Genomic DNA, 21,957 nt, shown 5'->3' on the forward strand with positions numbered 1-21,957 from the left:
CGGTACCAAAGGTGTTGCCCATTCAGAACTAACAACTTGCTCTAAAATTCCATCATCTATGAATTTTCGTAACTGCACTTCAATCTTTTCTTTCCATGCTAATGGTACTGACCTAGGCTTGAAAAATATTGGTTTTGCATCTTCTTTTAATAGTAACGATATCGTATTCGTAGTATATGAACCTAAACGAGGCTCAAAAACTTCAGCAAACTCCGATTTAATCTGTTCTGTAATTACAGAATTTGGTTCATTTACGTACACATTGTTCACCTGCATTAACTCAAAATTAAAAGCTCTCAAAAATGTTCTACCTAGCAAAGGTGGACTCACTGCATTGGTTACAACAACAACAATTTGTTTTTTTAGACCTCGATATTCGATCGTTGCATCGTACTCACCAATAACTTTGATTGAATCTCCATTGTAATCTACATATGGAACTAGACATTTTCTAAGTGGTCTGCTGGTATTTAAGCTTTCGTAAAATGTTTTTGGAACCAATGTGCACGGTGCACCAGTGTCGCAAGCAATTTTCGTTATGTTTCTATCAATTTTTACAGGTAAATAATATACTCCACTAGTTGAGGTTGTATCAACGCTATAGATAGAAAAGTTATAATTATCATTATCAAAATTATTATCAGAATAGGTGTCATGTTTTGTTTGAGATACATAATTTACGGATTTTTTTGATTTATTTTTACAAATGCTCGCCAAGTGACCTATTTTTCCACAGCTGTGACATTTGCATGCCTTATACTTGCAATTGTTTGAGTTATGATTTTGCCAGCCACAGTGTGTGCATGGCTGCTGCTTCTTTTCTCTGCCAGCGTCGCAGTCGTTTTCGCCGTCGCCGTCACCGTCGCTTCTGCCGCCTCTGTAACTCACGTTTCGGTTGCCCTTGAAATGACTTCTGCCGTTGCTCTTTGCTTGATCTCTGTTCTCGCCTCTTTGCCTCTGCCATTGACGTTGTGTTCTGTCTTCCTTGTGCTGATCTTCGTCTCCATGATCATCGCCTTCTTGAGTGCATCAGCCAGAGTTAGATTTTCGTCTTCTTCACATATTCTTTCATATATAGGGTTGGGAAGGCTCATCACAAATTGGTTTAATACAAACGCTTCCAGATTTGAGCCAAATTTGCATTCCAATGCCAATTGTTTAACTCGAGCATACCACTCCGCTACAGTCTCATCTTCACTTTTTGTGGACATGTGAAATTTTTTTCTTTCTCTGAATATGAGTGTAGGTGGTGTGTAGTGTGTTTTTAAAATTTCACATAATTCTTTGTATGCTTTTGATACGGGTGATACCGGATTGCACAAACTATGTAGTACAGTGTAAGCCGCTGTACCGATCGACTTCAACAAAACTGCCTTTTTTGTGTTTTCCTCTTTCACATTCAATTCGCACAAATGTATGTCGAATTTTTCCTTCCAAATGCAGAACGTTTCTTGGTGTGGCGAAAACTCAGCAATTGTTGCCATTTGATAGAATGTTGGTGCTTCATTTTTCGTCATGTTGCTATTCATATATTATATGCACTTTTAACATGTGTATGTATATTAATACGTTTTATTTTATGCTCGTCGCCAATTATGTAGTGTATTGACACTCAGACTTAAGCACGCGTTGTCTTCAAGATTCTCTTTTTATTCTATCTCACTTGGATGGTGTGACCGTATATAGATATTAATATAATACCTAACATAAAGTTTATTCACTTACTGGCTAAAACAATAACATTACCCGCAAATACCATAATATAATCACCCAGATTAAAAGAATAGCTAAATGAAATATATGTATAAAATTCCTACAAATACTTGGCTATGTGTCATACAAACGATACACTAAACAAGTCCGAAATGGACAAACTAACTTGCTTGCTGACTCCGTAATGTTACGAAACCAATTCGAGTGTGCACTTCTCCCTCTCACTCACCGACCGGCCCTAGTTCCCTTGTTTCAAGTTGTAATTTATCAATAACAGAATTTAAGTCCACTCATACCTTTTCTCCAGTTTATGGCTCCATCGGCGAAAGCGCTTTCCTCGATGAATACCTAAAGCTGCTGTGGTGGAAGAACACTTAAATGGGCACAAGGTTGGGGGAAATCATATTTGCAGATCGGCGAGAGTCACGAGAAGCCACTACCGAAATCAAATCTAATTCTCTCCTAATTAACTCCGCACAGAAATCATAATTAATTACACATTTACAAACACGAATATAATTACTCCGTCAATCCGTTGCTTCCTCTTTTTTTTTCTTTTCTCTTTCTCCCGACTGTTATCTATGTTTCCTTTCCACCTCCTGGGCGAAAGGGAACAGCACAAATTCTTTCCCCTGCTTCTGCAGGTGAAAGGTACGCGAAAGCAAAGAGAAGGCCAAACGGCCAATCTCCGACGGTGCTAGATTAACACTTTCTCTCCGCCGATCTGCTCGCGACCAAGGGACGGGCCCTCCTTATCTGCCGCGTCGCGCTCGACTACTAAAGTGCCGACGCCAACGCCTCGGGAAGCTAGCCGCTTGGGGGGACCGAGCGTTCCTCAAATGTCTTCTCCCTCTGCTTCCACGCTCGCTTCTCCGATGGCTGAGCGCTTTCCAGACAGTCCCAAAGGTTTAAACGCCACTTTGTTAGGCTTGCGGCTGCTGTTGATTGCTGGCTGGCTTCCTTGGACGATCGAATCCGCACTGATTAACTCGATATACTAAGCGCCAAGACTACAAATGGGACAACTCTTTATTCTCCTTTAGCCCTTCTCTTCCCGCAGCACTCACCCCAACCGGACTCAGCGCTATACGGCTTCTGACGACTGAATAGCCCACTCGCCTTCAACCAAGACTCTCGCAGTCGAATCTTGGATTTAGATATTTAGATTCCCTAGAGTTTTTCTCTCCACTAAATTCTTGGTTTTTCCTTTCCGTCGGACCGATACGCAACCGACTCAATTGACTTTCACGAGGGAATAGCCGATAGGGACGCCAACGTTCTGGCGGTAAATCCTCTAACAGGTCCCAGGATGCATTTTCAACAGAGATAGCCTGACGTTTTGACCTGTTACCGTCTTTTTGGTTTTCCCTTGACCTGTCGTTCGCCTGCCACTCTGAGCACTAGATGGCGCCACAAAAAAACTCAGCATTTCCTGCTACAAGCGCTACAAAAGCACCCCCGAAAGATCAGGCTTGGGGGTCACACTCCCAAGAATGATAACAGGACAGCTTGAATCAGTTGGTTTACTGACGAAGATCTTTCGCGTGAAACCGTCCTACGTAACGATCCTGCAAATCCTCTAACTCATAGTAGGCCTGCCCTATCTTCTTTTTGACCCTGGCCTTCAGAAAGGCCGGACCCAACTTCGCGCTGTACCCTGACTGAAAATTGCTCTGCCTGAAATTTCTTCGGAACACCTCCTTGCCGACATTGTAGGATATATCTCTCGACCGTAAGTTATACTGCCGTTCATTCTTATCGTTCTGTTTTTTCATGACTTCTAGAGCCTTGCTTCGAACCAAGTCTAATGAATCCTCCCGCGAGAAAACTGCTGACCTGTCGTCCATCACCCGCAATGCTCTCAGAAGCTTGTATGTTGCCCCGGACGTGATGAAATGCTGTCCGAACACCATATAATAAGGAGTTGCATTCAGACTTGCATGCACCGCCGAACGCAATGCGCAGCAAATGCTGCTGAGGTGCTCGTCCCAGTCGGATTGTTGCAATCACCGAGCGATTTACACGTTCGGAAGCATTAGCTTGGGGTGCGTACAGGGCCGTGAGAATGTGCGAAACTTTATATTCCCGGAGTAGCTTTTGGAATGCCTCAGACTTAAATTGTGTGCCATTGTCGGATACTATTGTCTCCGGAACCCCGAAAGCATGGAAAAGATCTTGCTGCATGTATTTGACTACCACGTCCGCGGTCAACTTCTTCACTGCCTTAAGAAACACATATTTAAAATAGTGATCGAGGACGATAAAGATGCCTATATGTCCACTTCTTGAACGGGGATATGGCCCCAGGAAATCTACATATAATTTCTGGAAGAAACGTTGTGACTCGGGCGCAATTCCAATCTTCGGTCTCTGGATTGTATTGGGGCCTTGGTAGTCTTGCAGACCTCCCAAGCCTGGATATACTTCTTCACATCGGCAACCAAACCAGGCCAGTAATAATACCGCCGTATCCTTTCTAGGGTTTTGTGAATGCCTCCATGGGAAGCCAGTGGATTGTCGTGCGCGTTACGCAAAACGTAACCACTAACCCTTGAGGAATCCAGAGTTTCCAAATCATGTAGCACCTCTCCTGTTGCGTGATCTGACCTACGATACAACAAGTTATCTACAATTTTGAGATCTGGCAACTTATCAATATTGCCCCTAACCCTTTCTCCGATCTCCACGTAATCTTCTGCCTTGAATTCTGGCGATTCCAAATCCACCAACAACCCATTGCTCGCGTCTAGAGTCGCCACTTCCTCCTCATTTACGCGAGAAAGAGCATCCGGAACCACATTAAGCCTGCCGCTACGATGCTCGATTTTAAACGAGAAACTCTGCAGCTTTAATGCCCATCGGGCTAGACGTGAGTGTAAGTCAGTTTGTGACATGAGCCACTTTAAAAAGGCGTGATCAGTGATTACAGTAAATTCATGCCCCTCGATGTAAGCTCTGAACCTATTTATGCAAACTATTGCGGCCAGACATTCTTGTTCGGTGACCGAATAATTCTTTTGGGCTTAGCTGAGTTTTTTCGATACAAACGCAATCGGATATTCGTCCCCCTCCGGCGTCTTCTGCACCAGCACTCCCCCAACGCCTGTCTTGCTAGCGTCACAGTGAACATAGAATGGTTTGCTAAAATCAGGACTACGCAAAACTGGTGCTGAGCAAAGCATCTCCTTCAACTTTTCAAAAGCCTCCTGACCCTCTGGAGTCATTGAAAATTTCTGTCTGGGTTTGAGCAAGTTCGTGAGAGGCGCGGCTACCGATGCGAAGTTGCTTATAAACTTCCTGTACCAGCCTACCATTCCTAGGAAGCGACGCAGAGACTTTAGGGATTTTGGCAAAGGAAAATCGGACATAGCCGAAATCTTATCCGGATCTGTACGAATCGCCTACTATATGCCCCAAATACCGCTCTGACTTCATGCAAAACTTGCTTTTCTCCACATTCAGCGTTAACCCTGCCGCTTTTATGTAACTTGCCACTTCACTCAACACCCTCCGATGTGACTCAAAACTGTCCGACACAATCAAAAGGTCGTCCAGGTACACAAAAACTTCATTTCTTAAACTGGCCGGAATTACCTTGTCCATCAGCCTTGTCATGGTCTGCGAAGCATTAGTGAGACCAAAAGGCATTACCTTATACTGGTAGAGAGGTTTCCCCGGAACCGTGAACGCTGTTTTATCGCGTGAGCTCGGCTCTAAGGCAACTTGCCAATAGGCATCCTTAAGATCCAGGCTCGAAATAAACAACGCCTTAGGAAGACGTCCTAGAATCCCATCAATTTGTGGTAACGGATACGCGTCTTTTTTGGTCACCGCGTTAACTTTCCTACTATCTAAACATAGCCTCACCTTTCCTGGCTTCTGCACCAATACTACTGGTGATGACCACGCACTATCGGATTCCTCTATCACCCCTAAGCTGAGCATCCGATCTATCTCCGCATATAACAATTTCTCTACCGCAGGAGATACAGGGAAGTGTCTCTGCTTCACGGCTTTTGCATCACCTACATCAATTGAATGCGAAAGCAGAGCCGTCTTTCCTAGACCGGAAACGGAAAACGAAGGAAATAAATTGATGGTCGCTTGCAACTGGTCCATTTCCGCTCGGCTGAGGTTCTGCGGTTCATGAACTATCTCTGCCAGCGACATGCTGGGTGGTAATAAATCGAAACTTGACCAAAAATCGATCCCTAAATACAAGTCCTGGCTGAGCGTTGGAATAATGTGCAGCTCAAGGTCCTTCACTGCACCCTTATACTGGTGTCCGTAGTCGTCCCACTACCTCTTGCCTCCGTCCATCCGCAGTGGAAGCATTTACAACTCCTCTCTTAAAAGGAATTCGGCTTTGGATTACGCGTTCTGCTAACTTTCCGCCAATAACACTCATAGCTGCTCCGGTGTCCAATAGACCAAGGACCGTTTGATCCAACAGGCGAACTTCCGCATATGGACGCTTGTCCTTCTGCTTGTAACGAATGCAATTTATCGCTTTCGCCGCCTGCCGGAACGCTCTCATCCTTCTTGCACTCCTTGTGAGGGACTTATTACTGGGTTGGTCGTTGGTGAAAAGCGAATGGGATCTGGCATGGACTAGTTGTGGCCAGACTAAAGCTTGGTGTATGTCGGATTCTGATTTCTCAGACGGAAGCTGGGCGGTAGTTTTAAGTATCCCTACTGGGATTTCGCCTCTGCACTCGACTGCTTGCGCTGAACACTGACCGGCTGGCGAGGCTGGGTGTTCACTTTGCCGTTTTTTTGGCATTTGCTACACGACGGCTTATATTTATTAGGTGCTCCGCACCCAAAGCAAAAAATTTTCCTTTTGCTATCGCAATCGTGGTAGCGATGCCCCTCCTTTCGGCAGTTCCAGCAAACCAGTGCCATGGCTGCCTCCTCGTCTTCTTCTTCTACATCCGAGAATTCGGAGGCCTCCTCTAATTGGGCTTCCTCTACCAATTCCGCAACCTGTTTCCGGAAAGGAATCAATTTCTGGTACCCATGACTCCGCCCAATGTCGTCGAGAAAACCCTCCCTTCTACGACAGACTTCTCTCAAACGTTCTACGGAGTCGATTTGGGCATTCAGGAGCTCATGTCTAATTTCAGGTCGCAAATTGCGCCGTAAAGTTTCCACAATCGCTTTCTCTGACATGGGAGTTTCAAATCATCCATCAGCTGTACCAGAGCGTCGTGGAAGGGATCGAAATTTTCTTTTTCTTTTGGATTCGTGTCCCTTATCGCTTCTCTGATATACACATCGGTTCGAGAATCCCTAAACTGCTTTCTTAGGGCTTGGCATAACCGGTCCCATCTCATCGATCCGGAAGTCTTGTGGTAACGCCAATAAAAATCTCTGGCCTTTCCGTCAAAAAGCAGACTGGCGTTACTGCACAGAACTGGAAAATTTCCCTCGAGAGTCTGATGCGTCAAAGCCTCTACCCTATAGAGAAAATTATCAATGCTCAATCCTTCTTGGGTCCCATTAAAACGTAATTTCCAACTATTGAGGATATGGGCGACTTTGTCCGGTCGCTGACTCAGATCTGAGACTGCACTGCTTGGACGGTCGTAGCTCGGAAACTGTGCTGAATACTGACTATTCAGTCCCTGTCGGAATGTTTCCTCCACTTCTCTGTCCCTTTTTTGTTGGACGGGTTATCCGCTTCCCCACGTCTATTCCCTTTAGGAATGCTATTGCCAGTCTCTTGGAAATGTGCTGCTATGCTGGACTGAATGATTTGAGCCATTTTGTCCGTGAGCTGGGCTACCACCTCGTTTTGCATCGTGCTGATGGCCTGTGTAACCATGCTACTAACTCTTTCAGCGGTTATGGCTGCTCGTTTTGCTTGGCCTGGTACCTGGTATTATGAGGAGTACTTCTATCGACGCATAGCGTCTTGCATGTGGGACAGGTAGTATGGGTCTTGACATGTGACTCAATACAAGTTTTGTGAAACTCGCAGTTGTAATTTGTTTTCAATGTAGGAGCCGAAGCCAAAGTTTTCCCACACAACTGGCATTTTGGCGCCGGAGCCGGTTCAGGCTCGTTATCGGGGTTCTCCATTGTACAAAAAAATAAATCAAACTTAATTCCTAACTGTCCTGACAAAAATATATCCCACAAAAACTACACGACAAAACCTAAACACTTACTTATCAAACGCAGACAAAACCAAAGTTAAAAATGTATTAATAGTAAAACTAAATTAAGTATTCTAGTTAAAAGTCAGATAACTTATGCTAGCAAACCTAAGATGACCTAAAAATTAAAAAATAATAAGTAATTGTACGTGAACTCAAATTGCAAAGAGACCTGATTCCTCGTGTTATAATTCATAGCTTCCTACGTTGCCAACTTAGGGTCAATGGCCCAGCAACCGCCACAGCTGTTCTCAAGTCTCGCTTCCCTTGTACAGCGAGACAGCTAGCAAATCAACAGCCCTACCAAATAACACACATGGAATGTAAACCACAAGAATAGAACGCAAAGAATATGATACGATAAAATAAAGTCATAAAAATTTTTGCCTTACGCATAGCTAATCCCCATGCGAAACGGACCCTATGCTAATTGAGACCCCAATTCCTAAGCACAAAAGAAAATGAAAAGAATGTGTACGCGCGCAGACGCCTTGCACTTGTCGATGTCTAATCAAAACCAACAACAACTGCATGCGCGAGCCTTGGCCAGCTGCTGCTTTGATTCGCGCCGCTGTCGTCCAAAAATCTCGGCTCGGCACTCTATACTTGAAATGAGCATGCTGCTTCTGATTTCACTCGTGGCCAACGGAATTCTATAATCAAGATTAATCCGAGTATGTCCAACGCGCAAAAACTCATCAGCAGCAATGGCTAAGCCTTCCGCACAGTCCTTCAGCCGTGGGCAGGGTTCCGTAAGTAAACGAGATTCCCTCTGCAGTCCTATGCGCCCGAAAGACCATGTTTAAGACTCCTGCCTCAGAAAAAGTAGGGTATTATTAAGATCGATGCACTTTTCGAAACGCTCCTCAGACGTGGCCAGAAGACGCTCCAGAAGTCAAAACTTCTACTTCCGTTTTCCGAATCGTCTGACGGACCCTCTACTTGGTGTTGAGAAAAGAAGATATTCTTGAGCAATGACCACTTCCAGAGAAACAATTTTGGTCAATGCCGTCTATGCTGAATCGGGAAGTTTTAAAAACAACAAAAAGGATGTCACAGTGTTGATGGTGTCACACCTGAATAGGTGTGGCCCCACGTTGGGCGCCAATTTTTAGTTATAATACTATATCTATGATTCATAAATGTAACGTGTCACCTACGCACGTCTGTGTATATAAATCCTGCCAGGCTAGCTGTTATTCAGCGAAGGGAAGCACACGCTTTGGGTTTCCGGCCTCTGCTCGTCGGCTATTGGAGTGATGTTCTTGCCCCCCTCCTGCTGGTGGCCTATACGCATTATACCGCGAATGAAGTAGCGTGTCACGACGAAAATGCTTAACCGGGAGACACTGTTTATCTCTGAATAGAATGGTGGATGTGTGCTGGAAAGGGATCTCAACTCCGCCTCGGGTGTTGTCGAGGTCGTGTCGCGCACCCTACCATGGCCATTCCAAACCGTTCGATTTAGTGACGGAATGGCCCCTTTGTCCGGGGCGTCCTACATGGGGAATTTGCCAGCGAAAGCAAAGCGCTAGATTAATACATTATAAAGTTTATTCACTTACTGGCTAAAACAATAACATTACCCGCAAATACCATAATATAATCACCCACATTAAAAGAATAGCTAAATGAAATATATGTATAAAATTCCTACAAATACTTGGCTATGTGCCATACAAATGATATACAAAACACGTCCGAAATGGACAAACTAACTTGCTTGCTGATTCCGTAATGTTACGAAACCAATGCGAGTGGGCTCTTCTCCCTCTCACTCACCGACCGGCCCTAGTTCCCTTGTTTCAAGTTGTAATTTATTAATAACAGAATTTAAGTCCACTCATACCTTTTCTCCAGTTTATGGCTCCATCGGCGAAAGCGCTTTCCTCGATGAATACCTAAAGCTGCTGTGGCGGAAGAACACTTAAATGGGCACAAGGTTGTGGGAAATCATATTTGCAGATCGGCGAGAGTCACGAGAAGCCACTACCGGAATCAAATCTAACTCTCTCCTAATTAGCTCCGCACAGAAATCATAATTAATTACACATTTACAAACACGAATACAATTACTCCGTCAATCCGTTGCTTCCTCTTTTTATACCCGATACTCAAAATGAGTATTGGGGTATATTAGATTTGTGGTAAAAGTGGATGTGTGTAACGTCCAGAAGGAATCGTTTCCGACCCCATAAAGTATATATATTCTTGATCAGCATCAATAGCCGAGTCGATTGGGCCCTGTCTGTCTGTCTGTCTGTCCGTCTGTCCGTCTGTCCGTCCGTCTGTCCGTCCCCTTCAGCGCCTAGTGCTCAAAGACTATAAGAGCTAGAGCAACGATGTTTTGGACCCAGACTTCTGTGATATGTCACTGCTACAAAAATATTTCAAAATTTTGCCCCGCCCACTTCCGCCCCACAAAGGGCGAAAATCTGTGGCATCCACAATTTCGACGATACGAGAAAACTAAAAACGCAGAATCGTAGAAGATGACTATATCTTCTAGAGTGCAAAATCTGAACCAGATCGTATAATTATTATAGCCAGCATCAAGAAAACAATTTCATTTTTTCTCGCCCTGTCCCTCTCTAACACACACGTAGCATAGGTGGCCTTGCTTAGAGTAAAACATTAGCGCCTAGATCTCAGAGACTACAAAAGCTAGAGCAACCAAATTTGGTATCCACACTCCTAATATATCGGACCGAGACGAGTTTGTTTCAAAATTTCGCCACACCCCCTTCCGCCCCCGCAAAGGACGAAAATCTGGGGATATTCAAAAATCTCAGAGACTATTAGGGCTAGAGTAACCAAATTTAGTATCCGCACTCCTGTTAAATTTTACTATAAAATGTGTATCTCAAAATTTCGCCTCACCCCCTTCCGCCCACACAAAGGACGAAAATCTGTTGCATCCACAATATTGCACATTTGAGAAAACTAAAAACGCAGAATCATAGATAATGACCATATATATCAGATTGCTGAATCTGGATCAGATCAGATCATTTTTATAGCCAATAGGAACAAATCAATTTGCAGTGGCTACGCAGCGCCCGACGTCACGCTCAGACTGATTTTCTGTCTCTTTCGCACGCACTCTTTGTCGTGTCGTTCAATATTAGCGGCGTCTGCCGGAGGAGAGCCATACTGACTAAGTATCGGGTATTACTGTAAGTTTGCGGTGTCCGCAGCAACTCACAACGTTCCCCCTCGTTTTTTCTATTCTCTTTCTCCCGACTGTTATCTATGTTTCCTTTCCACCTCCTGAGCGAAAGGGAACAGCACAAATTCTTTTCCCCTGCTTCTGCAGGTGAAAGGTACGCGAAAGCAAAGAAAAGGCCAAACGGCCAATCTCCGACGGTGCTAGATCGACACTTTCTCTCTGCCGATCTGCTCGCGACCAAGGGACGGGTCCTCCTTATCTGCCGCGTCGCGCTCGACTACTAAAGTGCCGACGCCAACGCCTCGGGAAGCTAGCCGCTTGGGGGGACCAAGCGCTCCTCAAATGTCTTCTCCCTCTGCTTCCACGCTCGCTTCTCCGATGGCTGAGCGCTTTCCTGACAATCCCAAAGGTTTAAACGCCACTTTGTTAGGCTTGCGGCTGCTGTTGTTTGCTGGCTGGCTTCCTTGGACGATCGAATCCGCACTGCTTAACTCGATTTACTAAGCGCCAAGACTACAAATGGGACAACTCTTTTTTCTCCTTTAGCCCTTCTCTTCTCTTCCCGCAGCACTTACCCCAACTGGACTCAGCGCTATACGGCTTCTGACGACTAAATAGCCCACTCGCCTTCAACCAAGAATCTCGCAGTCGAATCTTGGATTTAGATATTTAGATTCCCTAGAGTTTTTCTCTTCACTAAATTCTTGGTTTTTCCTTTTCGTCGGACCGATACGCAACCGACTCAATGGACTTTCACGAGGGAATAGCCGATAGGGACGCCAACGTTCTGGCGGTAAATCGTCTAACAGGTCCCTGGATGCATTTTCAACAGAGATAGCCTGACGTTTTGACCTGTTACCGTCTTTTTGGTTTTCCCTTGACCTGTCGTTCGCCTGCCACTCTGAGCACTAGATGGCGCCACAAAAACTCAGCATTCCCTGCTACAAGCGCTACACCCCGTAGATGTTGTGCCGCTGCTGGCGAGGCTGTGCCGCAATCTGCTGCTGGCGGCGATTGCGTCCTCCACTGCTGCGGTAGCCAAACTCCCTATCATCGTAGCCGCCGCCGACGCCCCGCCCCATGATGCGCAGCTCCGGATCGGAATGGGCATGCCCCATGGAGGGACCGAACCCGGAGTCATTGCCCGATCGCTGTGTCATCTTCATGGATCGCCGGAACGAGGGTGGCGGCTGGGAGCGGGCATACCGCTGTCCCCTCACCGACCGCTACCTGGAGCGGGCATTCCTCGGCCGCTTGGCCGTCCGCGTGCACACATAGCAGCAGATGCGCCAGTAGAGAAAACTATGAAAGAGAGAAGTGGTGTGGAGTGAAGTCATTAGCGGCGGAGTCACGCAGCTGTGGAAATGTCAGCGCGCAGAGGCTCACCGGAATGACGTGGCCATCACATCCCCAATGTTGGACAGGCAGATGAGCATCAGCGGGATGCCGACGATGGCATAGAAATCGTTGTCACCTTGCCCCAGTCGGATTTTAAGGTCTTTTAAGGCTTTATTTAGCTGTCACAAAGTTGAAAAGAGTAAACGTGTACATTTCCAAGTGCTGGAAACAAAAGTTTCACACCATACTTTGGGTGGCATCATTTTTACGCGCTAAAAAGTGAATTTTGAGTTTTGTGCTGTAAAATGGACACATCGAACAACGTACGCCTGCAACTTCAGCAGCAGCAGGCACGCAAATCGAATCAAAACATTCAGGTCTATGTGCGCGTTAGGTGAGTGCCCCATCTACGGGTAGTAGATCGCCCAATAAGTACGATTTCCATCCCTGCAGGCCGCTGAATGCACGCAAGCGATGCATACGCTCCGCAGAGGTTGTGGATGTGCTCAATCCACGCGAGATCCTCACACGCCACACCCTCGACTCGAAGTTGACGAAGAAGTTTACGTTTGATCGGAGCTTCGGCCCCGAGTCCAAGCAATGCGATGTCTATGCGGTGGTGGTGTCGCCCCTGATCGAAGAGGTGCTAAGCGGCTACAATTGCACGGTGTTCGCGTACGGACAGACGGGTACTGAACAGAACAGAACAGAAATAAGGTTAAAACTGGCACAGGGAGAGCTTTTGGTCGTGGCTCACCCAATTCCTGGCTCAGATGCTGCTTGGAGATTGCTGCTCCAGATTGTCCTGCATGCGATCCTTGAACTGATCGCAGGCACTGCGTATCTTTTCATCGGTGTCCCTTCGCCGTTCGATGGTGCCATGAAGCTGCTCCGTTTCATTGGTGGCCAAATCTGCCACGGTCAGGATTTTGTGCGCCTGCGTCGTGAGCGTCTCCTCCGTTTTCATGTGCGAAGCCACCAGCTGTTTCTTCTCCTTGTAGTAGACTCCCCTTGGTGTCGGTTAGGTGCTGCTCCATTTTCTTCAGCTCCTGGGTCTTCTCCACGAGACTCAGGCTCACCTCGTTGAAGGTCTTCTCCTTCGACTGCAGCTCATCTTTGAGGGCCTTCAGCAGCAACATCTTCTCGTTGAGCTCTAGATGCCATTCTTGTCTTGCGCTGCGAGGAGATCTCGCTTCAGTTTGTCAATCTCCTCGGTGTACTCCTTGAGGACCGTTTTCTTGGTTAGCTTCTGATTGACTTCTGGCTTATTCTGAATATTCTTCGCCCGATGCGCGTACTCCAGCGTGCTGAGTGTCTCGTCAATGTCCTTGTGCCCTGGCGAGATGGTGGCATTGATCGAGGTCTTTGTCCGGCCGCCCAGCGACTCCTGCAGCAGGCGCGTCAGCTTCGATTCGCGGTACGGGACATGGGGGCCCGATCCACCAGAGCGGTAATCACACGGCCCAGCGTCAGGAGGCTCTGGTTAATTTTGACCGTCTCGCGCACGCGTATCCCCTTCTCGTTGCCCGCCTTGGAGACGTTCTCGCTGGCCGCCAGATCCACCAGATGGAGTTTTCCGATCTTCAGCATATCCTCGCCATCGATGCCGTTCTCACGAATGTGCACCACTATGGAGAAGACGGTGTGGCTGCGCGAGGACTGCGCGTTCATCAGGGTGGTCGCGGTCTTGCGTCGCTCCTTGCCCTTCTCCAGGAGCTTGTAGACATCGTCCTTGCTCTGGACAGTGATCTCCTCGAGGCCCTGGATGATCACCGAACCCTTCTTTGTGCTGTCGTCGAAGATGCGTATCTTTGTGGAGTCATCGGTGGAGAGGAGGTCGCACAGCTCCTCGTTGTACAGCTCCAGGTAGGAGATGCGCATCGTAAACTCAACTTCCATCATGCGGAGTTCGTCGAAAAGGTGACTCAAGGCACGCGGTATGATGCCCACATCAGAGTCCTACAAAAGGGCCAAAGACAAAAGACAGGTAGAGCAGCAATTAACGTTTGAACCGCCTCCCTCGTTCGATTCTAGGAATTAGAAAACTGGTTCCCCTCTACTCACATCTTCCCAAGAGGACTTCAACTCCGCGGTCTCATTCCCCACCATCGTGTGCGTCTTGCCAGTACCCGTCTGTCCGTACGCGAACACCGTGCAATTGTAGCCGCTTAGCACCTCTTCGATCAGGGGCGACACCACCACCGCATAGACATCGCATTGCTTGGACTCGGGGCCGAAGCTCCGATCAAACGTAAACTTCTTCGTCAACTTCGAGTCGAGGGTGTGGCGTGTGAGGATCTCTGCATAGCGTATGCATCGCTCGCGTGCATTCAGCGGCCTGCAGGGATGGAAATCGTACTTATTGGGCGATCTACTACCCGTAGATGGGGCACTCACCTAACGCGCACATAGACCTGAATGTTTTGATTCGATTTGCGAGCCTGCTGCTGCTGAAGTTGCAGGCGTACGTTGTTCGATGTGTCCATTTTACAGCACAAAACTCAAAATTCACTTTTTAGCGCGTAAAAATGATGCCACCTAAAATATGGTGTGAAACTTTTGTTTCCAGCACTTGGAAATGTACACGATTACTCTTTTCAACTTTGTGACAGCTAAATAAAGCCTTAAAAGACCTTAAAATCCGACTGGGGCAAGGTGACAACGATTTCTATGCCATCGTCGGCATCCCGCTGCTGCTCATCTGCCTGTCCAACATTGGGGATGTGATTTTTTGATTTGTAAACTTGCTCAGGGCACTTAGTGTGACCCTGAAGCGTACTTTATTAATGTTCTTATTACTAGGTGCAACATATAACATTATTTATGGAAACACTACAATTTTTTTAACATTTAGGTATTTTTTTTTTACTTTACGGTAACATTGATAATAACAGACAGAAAAATACTAGACAGTTATCGATTATTGCTCTTGTAAACAAAAGTTAAGTTAAGTCTAAGTCTAAGCTAAGTCTTTTTTCTGACTTAGGCATAAAAATTTTGTGACGCCGCTCCTGGAACCCTCATCCGGTGCGAAACGGAGGCTTGGACGACAGGGAGACCTCCAAGCATCGGCAACGCAAGCGCGGCATCGTCTCGTCCCTCCCTTCCTGGCCGAATCCAGCCGATGCCACTCTAAGACGAACGCCGACGCATATGCTTCTTTCTGTGAATGATATGAAACTCCTGGCTGATTTTAATATTATTTTATTTTCAGGTTTATGTTTTGTAGGTTTGGCGATCAAGCGTCAGGAATCCAGTTAGGTAATTTGTGTTGTTATATTTATTGGATTTTTAACCTTTGTTTTGACTGATTTTAATTATTTTCTATTTACAGGTTCGATTGGTCCATTGGGAGGTTTGCGTTGAGTTTGGTAAGTAAGTCTATATGTGCTTTTCCTTTGGTTAATTTTAGCTGCATTTTATTTGAAGGCTAAATTAATTTATTTAGAGGTTTGTGTTGAATTTGGTAAGTCAGTTTATTTCTGTTTTGGCTGTTTTTGATTGTATTTTATTTGCAGGTTATGATTGGTTTGTTTGGAAGGTAGCGTAGTAAGTGAATTAATTTGGGTTTTGACTGATTATTGAATGTATTCTATTTGCAGGTTCAATTGGTTTATTTGGAGGTTTGCGTTGTGTTTGGTAAGCGAGTCTATTTCTGTTTTGGCTGATTTTGATTGTATTCCATTTGCAGGTTTTGGTTGGTTTGTTTGGAAGCTAGCGTGGTAAGTAAATTAATTTGTGTTTTGACTGATTTTAATTGTATTTTATTTGCAGGTTCAATTGGTTTATTTGGAGGTTTGCGTTGTGTTTGGTAAGCGAGTCTATTTCTGTTTTGGCTGATTTTGATTGTATTCCATTTGCAGGTTTTGATTGGTTTGTTTGGAAGCTAGCGTGGTAAGTAAATTAATTTGTGTTTTGACTATGCGGTCGACTCTTCGGAGCGTCACGCGCCCGGATCGTAACATCCGGAAGTTGAAAGTATCCGGGTGGTTATACGGGAGCAGGCAAATTTCCCCATTCCCTTTCCATCCATCCCCCAACAACAGAGCAGCCAATACACAGAGCCAAAGAACATAAGACACTAGCCATTAACCAACGACAACACAGACAGCCACTATAACAAACGGCCATTCCAATTCTCCATTGCCTACTTATCGGTGCTGCTGCCCTCGGACTACTTTCATCTCACTCAGTATTGGGGTGAGTGAAAGTGGAACCGGGGGTGAGAGCACCGGTAAATGACGATCGGCGACCGGGTCTCCCGAGTGGGGGGGAGAGTGTGAGAGTTGGTGGACATGTGAGAGTTCCACCATGAACCTCGTCCGCCACTCTCATCTCGTCCACCCGCTCGAGAGGTCGCGATCGTCGGACGTGCTATAACCGTTTCGTGCCGTTTCGTGTCGCATTTTCGTTGTTCTTTGCCGTGTCGCCATTGACGTTTTTCTGTGTTGCCCTGTTCTTTTGTGGTGTCTGTCGTGTGCCGTGCCGTGCCGCCCTTCCTCCACCACACCCACTACCCACACCCATCCTTGACAAACTTTTGTTCCCGTGCACATCACAAACCAAAAAAGAGAAGACTAGTGAGGAGGGCAGTTAGGGCCACAAGATACACAAGAAACGACAGGAGGTTTACGAGAAAGCTAGCGGCTAACTCACTCGTGGATCACTCAAACTCCGAAGTGGCCAGACTGCTGACCAACCCCCATGTCCCTAATAGATCGAAATCTAGCCGCCACAGATATGACAATCAACTCCGGAAGTTTATCCTCACGCGTAGTAATGGACAACGTCAGGAACAACCAAATCCAGATCTGGATCCGACTCGATACTATTCCGAAGCTGAGCGCAAAGTTATAGTAGAGAAGTATGTACCCATCCTGAGGAAAGGACTTCCTACTCTGCTGAGGTTAGAAAATGAAGAACAGGAAAGACTGGAAAAGGCTAAAACCCGTACAGATTCTGCGAACTACAAATAAACGTGTACAGAAAAATGTATGCTAAGGGGAAATACACTAGGGAAACAATACTTGAAAGAATCAGGGGCCAACCATTGGGTATACAAAGAATTATAGTGCCAGACCACAGAGGGGATGAAGAGGAAGGCGTCTTCCAGCCGAATGGTTAAGACTTGGTCCAATGGCACAGCAAAAATGGACACATTATCACCAAATCCAGAAAATATAAGCCTACAAATAAAACTTATTAAAAGCAGCCAAAACATAACTTAAACCGCTTACCAAATCACCTCCAAGCAATCCAATCAAAACCTGCAAATAAAATACAATCAAAATTAGCCAAAACAGAAATAAACTCGCTCACCAAATTCAACGCACACCTCCAAATAAACCAATTGAACCTGCAAATAAAATACAATTGAAATCAGTCAAAACACAAATTAATTTACTTACCACGCTAGCTTCCAAACAAACCAATCAAAACCTGCAAATGGAATACAATCAAAATCAGCCAAAACAGAAATAGACTCGCTTACCAAACACAACGCAAACCTCCAAATAAACCAATTGAACCTGCAAATAGAATACATTCAATAATCAGTCAAAACACAAATTAATTCACTTACTACGCTACCTTCCAAACAAACCAATCAAAACCTGCAATTAAAATACAATCAAAAACAGCCAAAACAGAAATAAACTGACTTACCACATTCAACACAAACCTCTAAATAAATTAATTTAGCCTTCAAATAAAATGCAGCTAAAATTAACCAAAGGAAAAGCACATATAGACTTACTTACCAAACTCAACGCAAACCTCCCAATGGACCAATCGAACCTGTAAATAGAAAATAATTAAAATCAGTCAAAACAAAGGTTAAAAATCCAATAAATATAACAACACAAATTACCTAACCGGATTCCTGACGCTTGATCGCCAAACCTACAAAACATAAACCTGAAAATAAAATAATATTAAAATCAGCCAGGAGTTTCATATCATTCACAGAAAGAAGCATATGCGTCGCCGTTCGTCTTAGAGTGGCATCGGCTGGATTCGGCCAGGAAGGGAGGGACGAGACGATGCCGCGCTTGCGTTGCCGATGCTTGGAGGTCTCCCTGTCGTCCAAGCCTCCGTTTCGCACCGGATGAGGGTTCCAGGAGCGGCGTCACAAAATTTTTATGCCTCAGTCAGAAAAAGACTTAGCTTAGACTTAGACTTAACTTAACTTTTGTTTACAAGAGCAATAATCGATAACTGTCTAGTATTTTTCTGTCTGTTATTATCAATGTTACCGTAAAGTAAAAAAAAAAATACCTAAATGTTAAAAAAATTGTAATGTTTCCATAAATAATGTTGCACCTAGTAATAAGAACATTAATAAAGTACGCTTCAGGGTCACACTAAGTGCCCTGAGCAAGTTTACAAATCAAAAATTACATCCCCAATGTTGGACAGGCAGATGAGCAGCAGCGGGATGCCGACGATGGCATAGAAATCGTTGTCACCTTGCCCCAGTCGGATTTTAAGGTCTTTTAAGGCTTTATTTAGCTGTCACAAAGTTGAAAAGAGTAAACGTGTACATTTCCAAGTGCTGGAAACAAAAGTTTCACACCATATTTTGGGTGGCATCATTTTTACGCGCTAAAAAGTGAATTTTGAGTTTTGTGCTGTAAAATGGACACATCGAACAACGTACGCCTGCAACTTCAGCAGCAGCAGGCACGCAAATCGAATCAAAACATTCAGGTCTATGTGCGCGTTAGGTGAGTGCCCCATCTACGGGTAGTAGATCGCCCAATAAGTACGATTTCCATCCCTGCAGGCCGCTAAATGCACGCGAGCGATGCATACGCTATGCAGAGGTTGTGGATGTGCTCAATCCACGCGAGATCCTCACACGCCACACCCTCGACTCGAAGTTGACGAAGAAGTTTACGTTAGATCGGAGCTTCGGCCCGAGTGCAAGCAATGCGATGTCTATGCGGTGGTGGTGTCGCCCCTGATCGAAGAGGTGCTAAGCGGCTACAATTGCACGGTGTTCGCGTACGGACAGACGGGTACTGGCAAGACGCACACGATGGTGGGGAATGAGACCGCGGAGTTGAAGTCCTCTTGGGAAGATGTGAGTAGAGGGGAACCAGTTTTCTAATTCCTAGAATCGAACGAGGGAGGCGGTTCAAACGTTAATTGCTGCTCTACCTGTCTTTTGTCTTTGGCCCTTTTGTAGGACTCTGATGTGGGCATCATACCGCGTGCCTTGAGTCACCTTTTCGACGAACTCCGCATGATGGAAGTTGAGTTTACGATGCGCATCTCCTACCTGGAGCTGTACAACGAGGAGCTGTGCGACCTCCTCTCCACCGATGACTCCACAAAGATACGCATCTTCGACGACAGCACAAAGAAGGGTTCGGTGATCATCCAGGGCCTCGAGGAGATCACTGTCCAGAGCAAGGACGATGGCTACAAGCTCCTGGAGAAGGGCAAGGAGCGACGCAAGACCGCGACCACCCTGATGAACGCGCAGTCCTCGCGCAGCCACACCGTCTTCTCCATAGTGGTGCACATTCGTGAGAACGGCATCGATGGCGAGGATATGCTGAAGATCGGAAAACTCCATCTGGTGGATCTGGCGGCCAGCGAGAACGTCTCCAAGGCGGGCAACGAGAAGGGGATACGCGTGCGCGAGACGGTCAAAATCAACCAGAGCCTCCTGACGCTGGGCCGTGTGATTACCGCTCTGGTGGATCGGGCCCCCAATCCCGTGTCCATGTCCATGTCCCGTACCGCGAATCGAAGCTGACGCGCCTGCTGCAGGAGTCGCTGGGCGGCCGGACAAAGACCTCGATCAATGCCACCATCTCGCCAGGGCACAAGGACATTGACGAGACACTCAGCACGCTGGAGTACGCGCATCGGGCGAAGAATATTCAGAATAAGCCAGAAGTCAATCAGAAGCTAACCAAGAAAACGGTCCTCAAGGAGTACACCGAGGAGATTGACAAACTGAAGCGAGATCTCCTCGCAGCGCGAGACAAGAATGGCATCTAGAGCTCAACGAGAAGATGTTGCTGCTGAAGGCCCTCAAAGATGAGCTGCAGTCGAAGGAGAAGACCTTCAACGAGGTGAGCCTGAGTCTCGTGGAGAAGACCCAGGAGCTGAAGAAAACGGATCAGCACCTAACCGACACCAAGGGGAGTCTACTACAAGGAGAAGAAACAGCTGGTGGCTTCGCACATGAAAACGGAGGAGACGCTCACGACGCAGGCGCACAAAATCCTGACCGTGGCAGATTTGGCCACCAATGAAACGGAGCAGCTTCATGGCACCATCGAACGGCGAAGGGACACCGATGAAAAGATACGCAGTGCCTGCGATCAGTTCAAGGATCGCATGCAGGACAATCTGGAGCAGCAATCTCCAAGCAGCATCTGAGCCAGGAATTGGGTGAGCCACGACCAAAAGCTCTCCCTGTGCCAGTTTTAACCTTATTTCTGTTCTGTTCTGTTCAGTACCCGTCTGTCCGTACGCGAACACCGTGCAATTGTAGCCGCTTAGCACCTCTTCGATCAGGGGCGACACCACCACCGCATAGACATCGCATTGCTTGGACTCGGGGCCGAAGCTCCGATCAAACGTAAACTTCTTCGTCAACTTCGAGTCGAGGGTGTGGCGTGTGAGGATCTCGCGTGGATTGAGCACATCCACAACCGCTGCGGAGCGTATGCATCGCTTGCGTGCATTCAGCGGCCTGCAGGGATGGAAATCGTACTTATTGGGCGATCTACTACCCGTAGATGGGGCACTCACCTAACGCGCACATAGACCTGAATGTTTTGATTCGATTTGCGTGCCTGCTGCTGCTGAAGTTGCAGGCGTACGTTGTTCGATGTGTCCATTTTACAGCACAAAACTCAAAATTCACTTTTTAGCGCGTAAAAATGATGCCACCCAAAATATGGTGTGAAACTTTTGTTTCCAGCACTTGGAAATGTACACGTTTACTCTTTTCAACTTTGTGACAGCTAAATAAAGCCTTAAAAGACCTTAAAATCCGACTGGGGCAAGGTGACAACGATTTCTATGCCATCGTCGGCATCCCGCTGATGCTCATCTGCCTGTCCAACATTGGGGATGTGATGGCCACGTCATTCCGGTGAGCCTCTGCGCGCTGACATTTCTACAGCTGCGTGACTCCGCCGCTAATGACTCCACTCCACACCACTTCTCTCTTTCATAGTTTTCTCTACTGGCGCATCTGCTGCTATGTGTGCACGCGGACGGCCAAGCGGCCGAGGAATGCCCGCTCCAGGTAGCGGTCGGTGAGGGGACAGCGGTATGCCCGCTCCCAGCCGCCACCCTCGTTCCGGCGATCAATGACTCCGGGTTCGGTCCCTCCATGGGGCATGCCCATTCCGATCCGGAGCTGCGCATCATGGGGCGGGGCGTCGGCGGCGGCTACGATGATAGGGAGTTTGGCTACCGCAGCAGTGGAGGACGCAATCGCCGCCAGCAGCAGATTGCGGCACAGTCTCGCCAGCAGCGGCACAACATCTACGGGGTGTAGCGCTTGTAGCAGGGAATGCTGAGTTTTTGTGGCGCCATCTAGTACTC

At 46.7% G+C, this 21,957-nt stretch overlaps 2 protein-coding genes across 4 annotated transcripts; one reads left to right on the top strand and one right to left on the bottom strand.

The window, feature by feature from the left end:
• The first annotated feature begins 12,667 nt into the window (after positions 1 to 12,667).
• LOC117194504 (kinesin-like protein Klp61F) lies at positions 12,668 to 20,946 on the top strand. The gene is made up of 5 exons (XM_033399055.1): positions 12,668 to 12,775; positions 12,835 to 13,070; positions 19,401 to 19,465; positions 19,571 to 20,790; positions 20,856 to 20,946. Exons 1-4 carry the CDS (start codon positions 12,687 to 12,689, stop codon positions 20,144 to 20,146), a joined length of 966 nt encoding a protein of 321 aa, XP_033254946.1. The 5' UTR covers positions 12,668 to 12,686; the 3' UTR covers positions 20,147 to 20,790; positions 20,856 to 20,946.
• On the bottom strand, positions 12,983 to 21,348 carry LOC117194505 (kinesin-like protein Klp61F). Of its 3 annotated transcripts, none has more exons than XM_033399056.1 (5): positions 21,154 to 21,348; positions 21,028 to 21,094; positions 14,446 to 14,679; positions 13,139 to 14,340; positions 12,983 to 13,073 (listed from the first exon to the last, which is right to left on the bottom strand). In XM_033399056.1, the coding sequence occupies exons 1-4, from the start codon at positions 21,240 to 21,242 to the stop codon at positions 13,783 to 13,785; spliced, it is 948 nt and encodes a 315-aa protein (XP_033254947.1). In that variant the 5' UTR covers positions 21,243 to 21,348; the 3' UTR covers positions 12,983 to 13,073; positions 13,139 to 13,782. The 3 variants fall into 3 exon arrangements, with proteins under 3 accessions (XP_033254947.1, XP_033254948.1, XP_033254949.1); XM_033399057.1 differs by having other exon boundaries at positions 14,446 to 14,510; positions 20,859 to 21,094; XM_033399058.1 differs by lacking the exons at positions 21,028 to 21,094; positions 21,154 to 21,348 and adding an exon at positions 14,779 to 15,083 and having other exon boundaries at positions 14,446 to 14,719.
• Positions 21,349 to 21,957: the final 609 nt, after the last annotated feature.

Source organism: Drosophila miranda (genome assembly GCF_003369915.1).
Source record: "Drosophila miranda strain MSH22 chromosome Y unlocalized genomic scaffold, D.miranda_PacBio2.1 Contig_Y3_pilon, whole genome shotgun sequence".
NCBI classification, from domain to species: Eukaryota; Metazoa; Arthropoda; class Insecta; order Diptera; family Drosophilidae; genus Drosophila; species Drosophila miranda.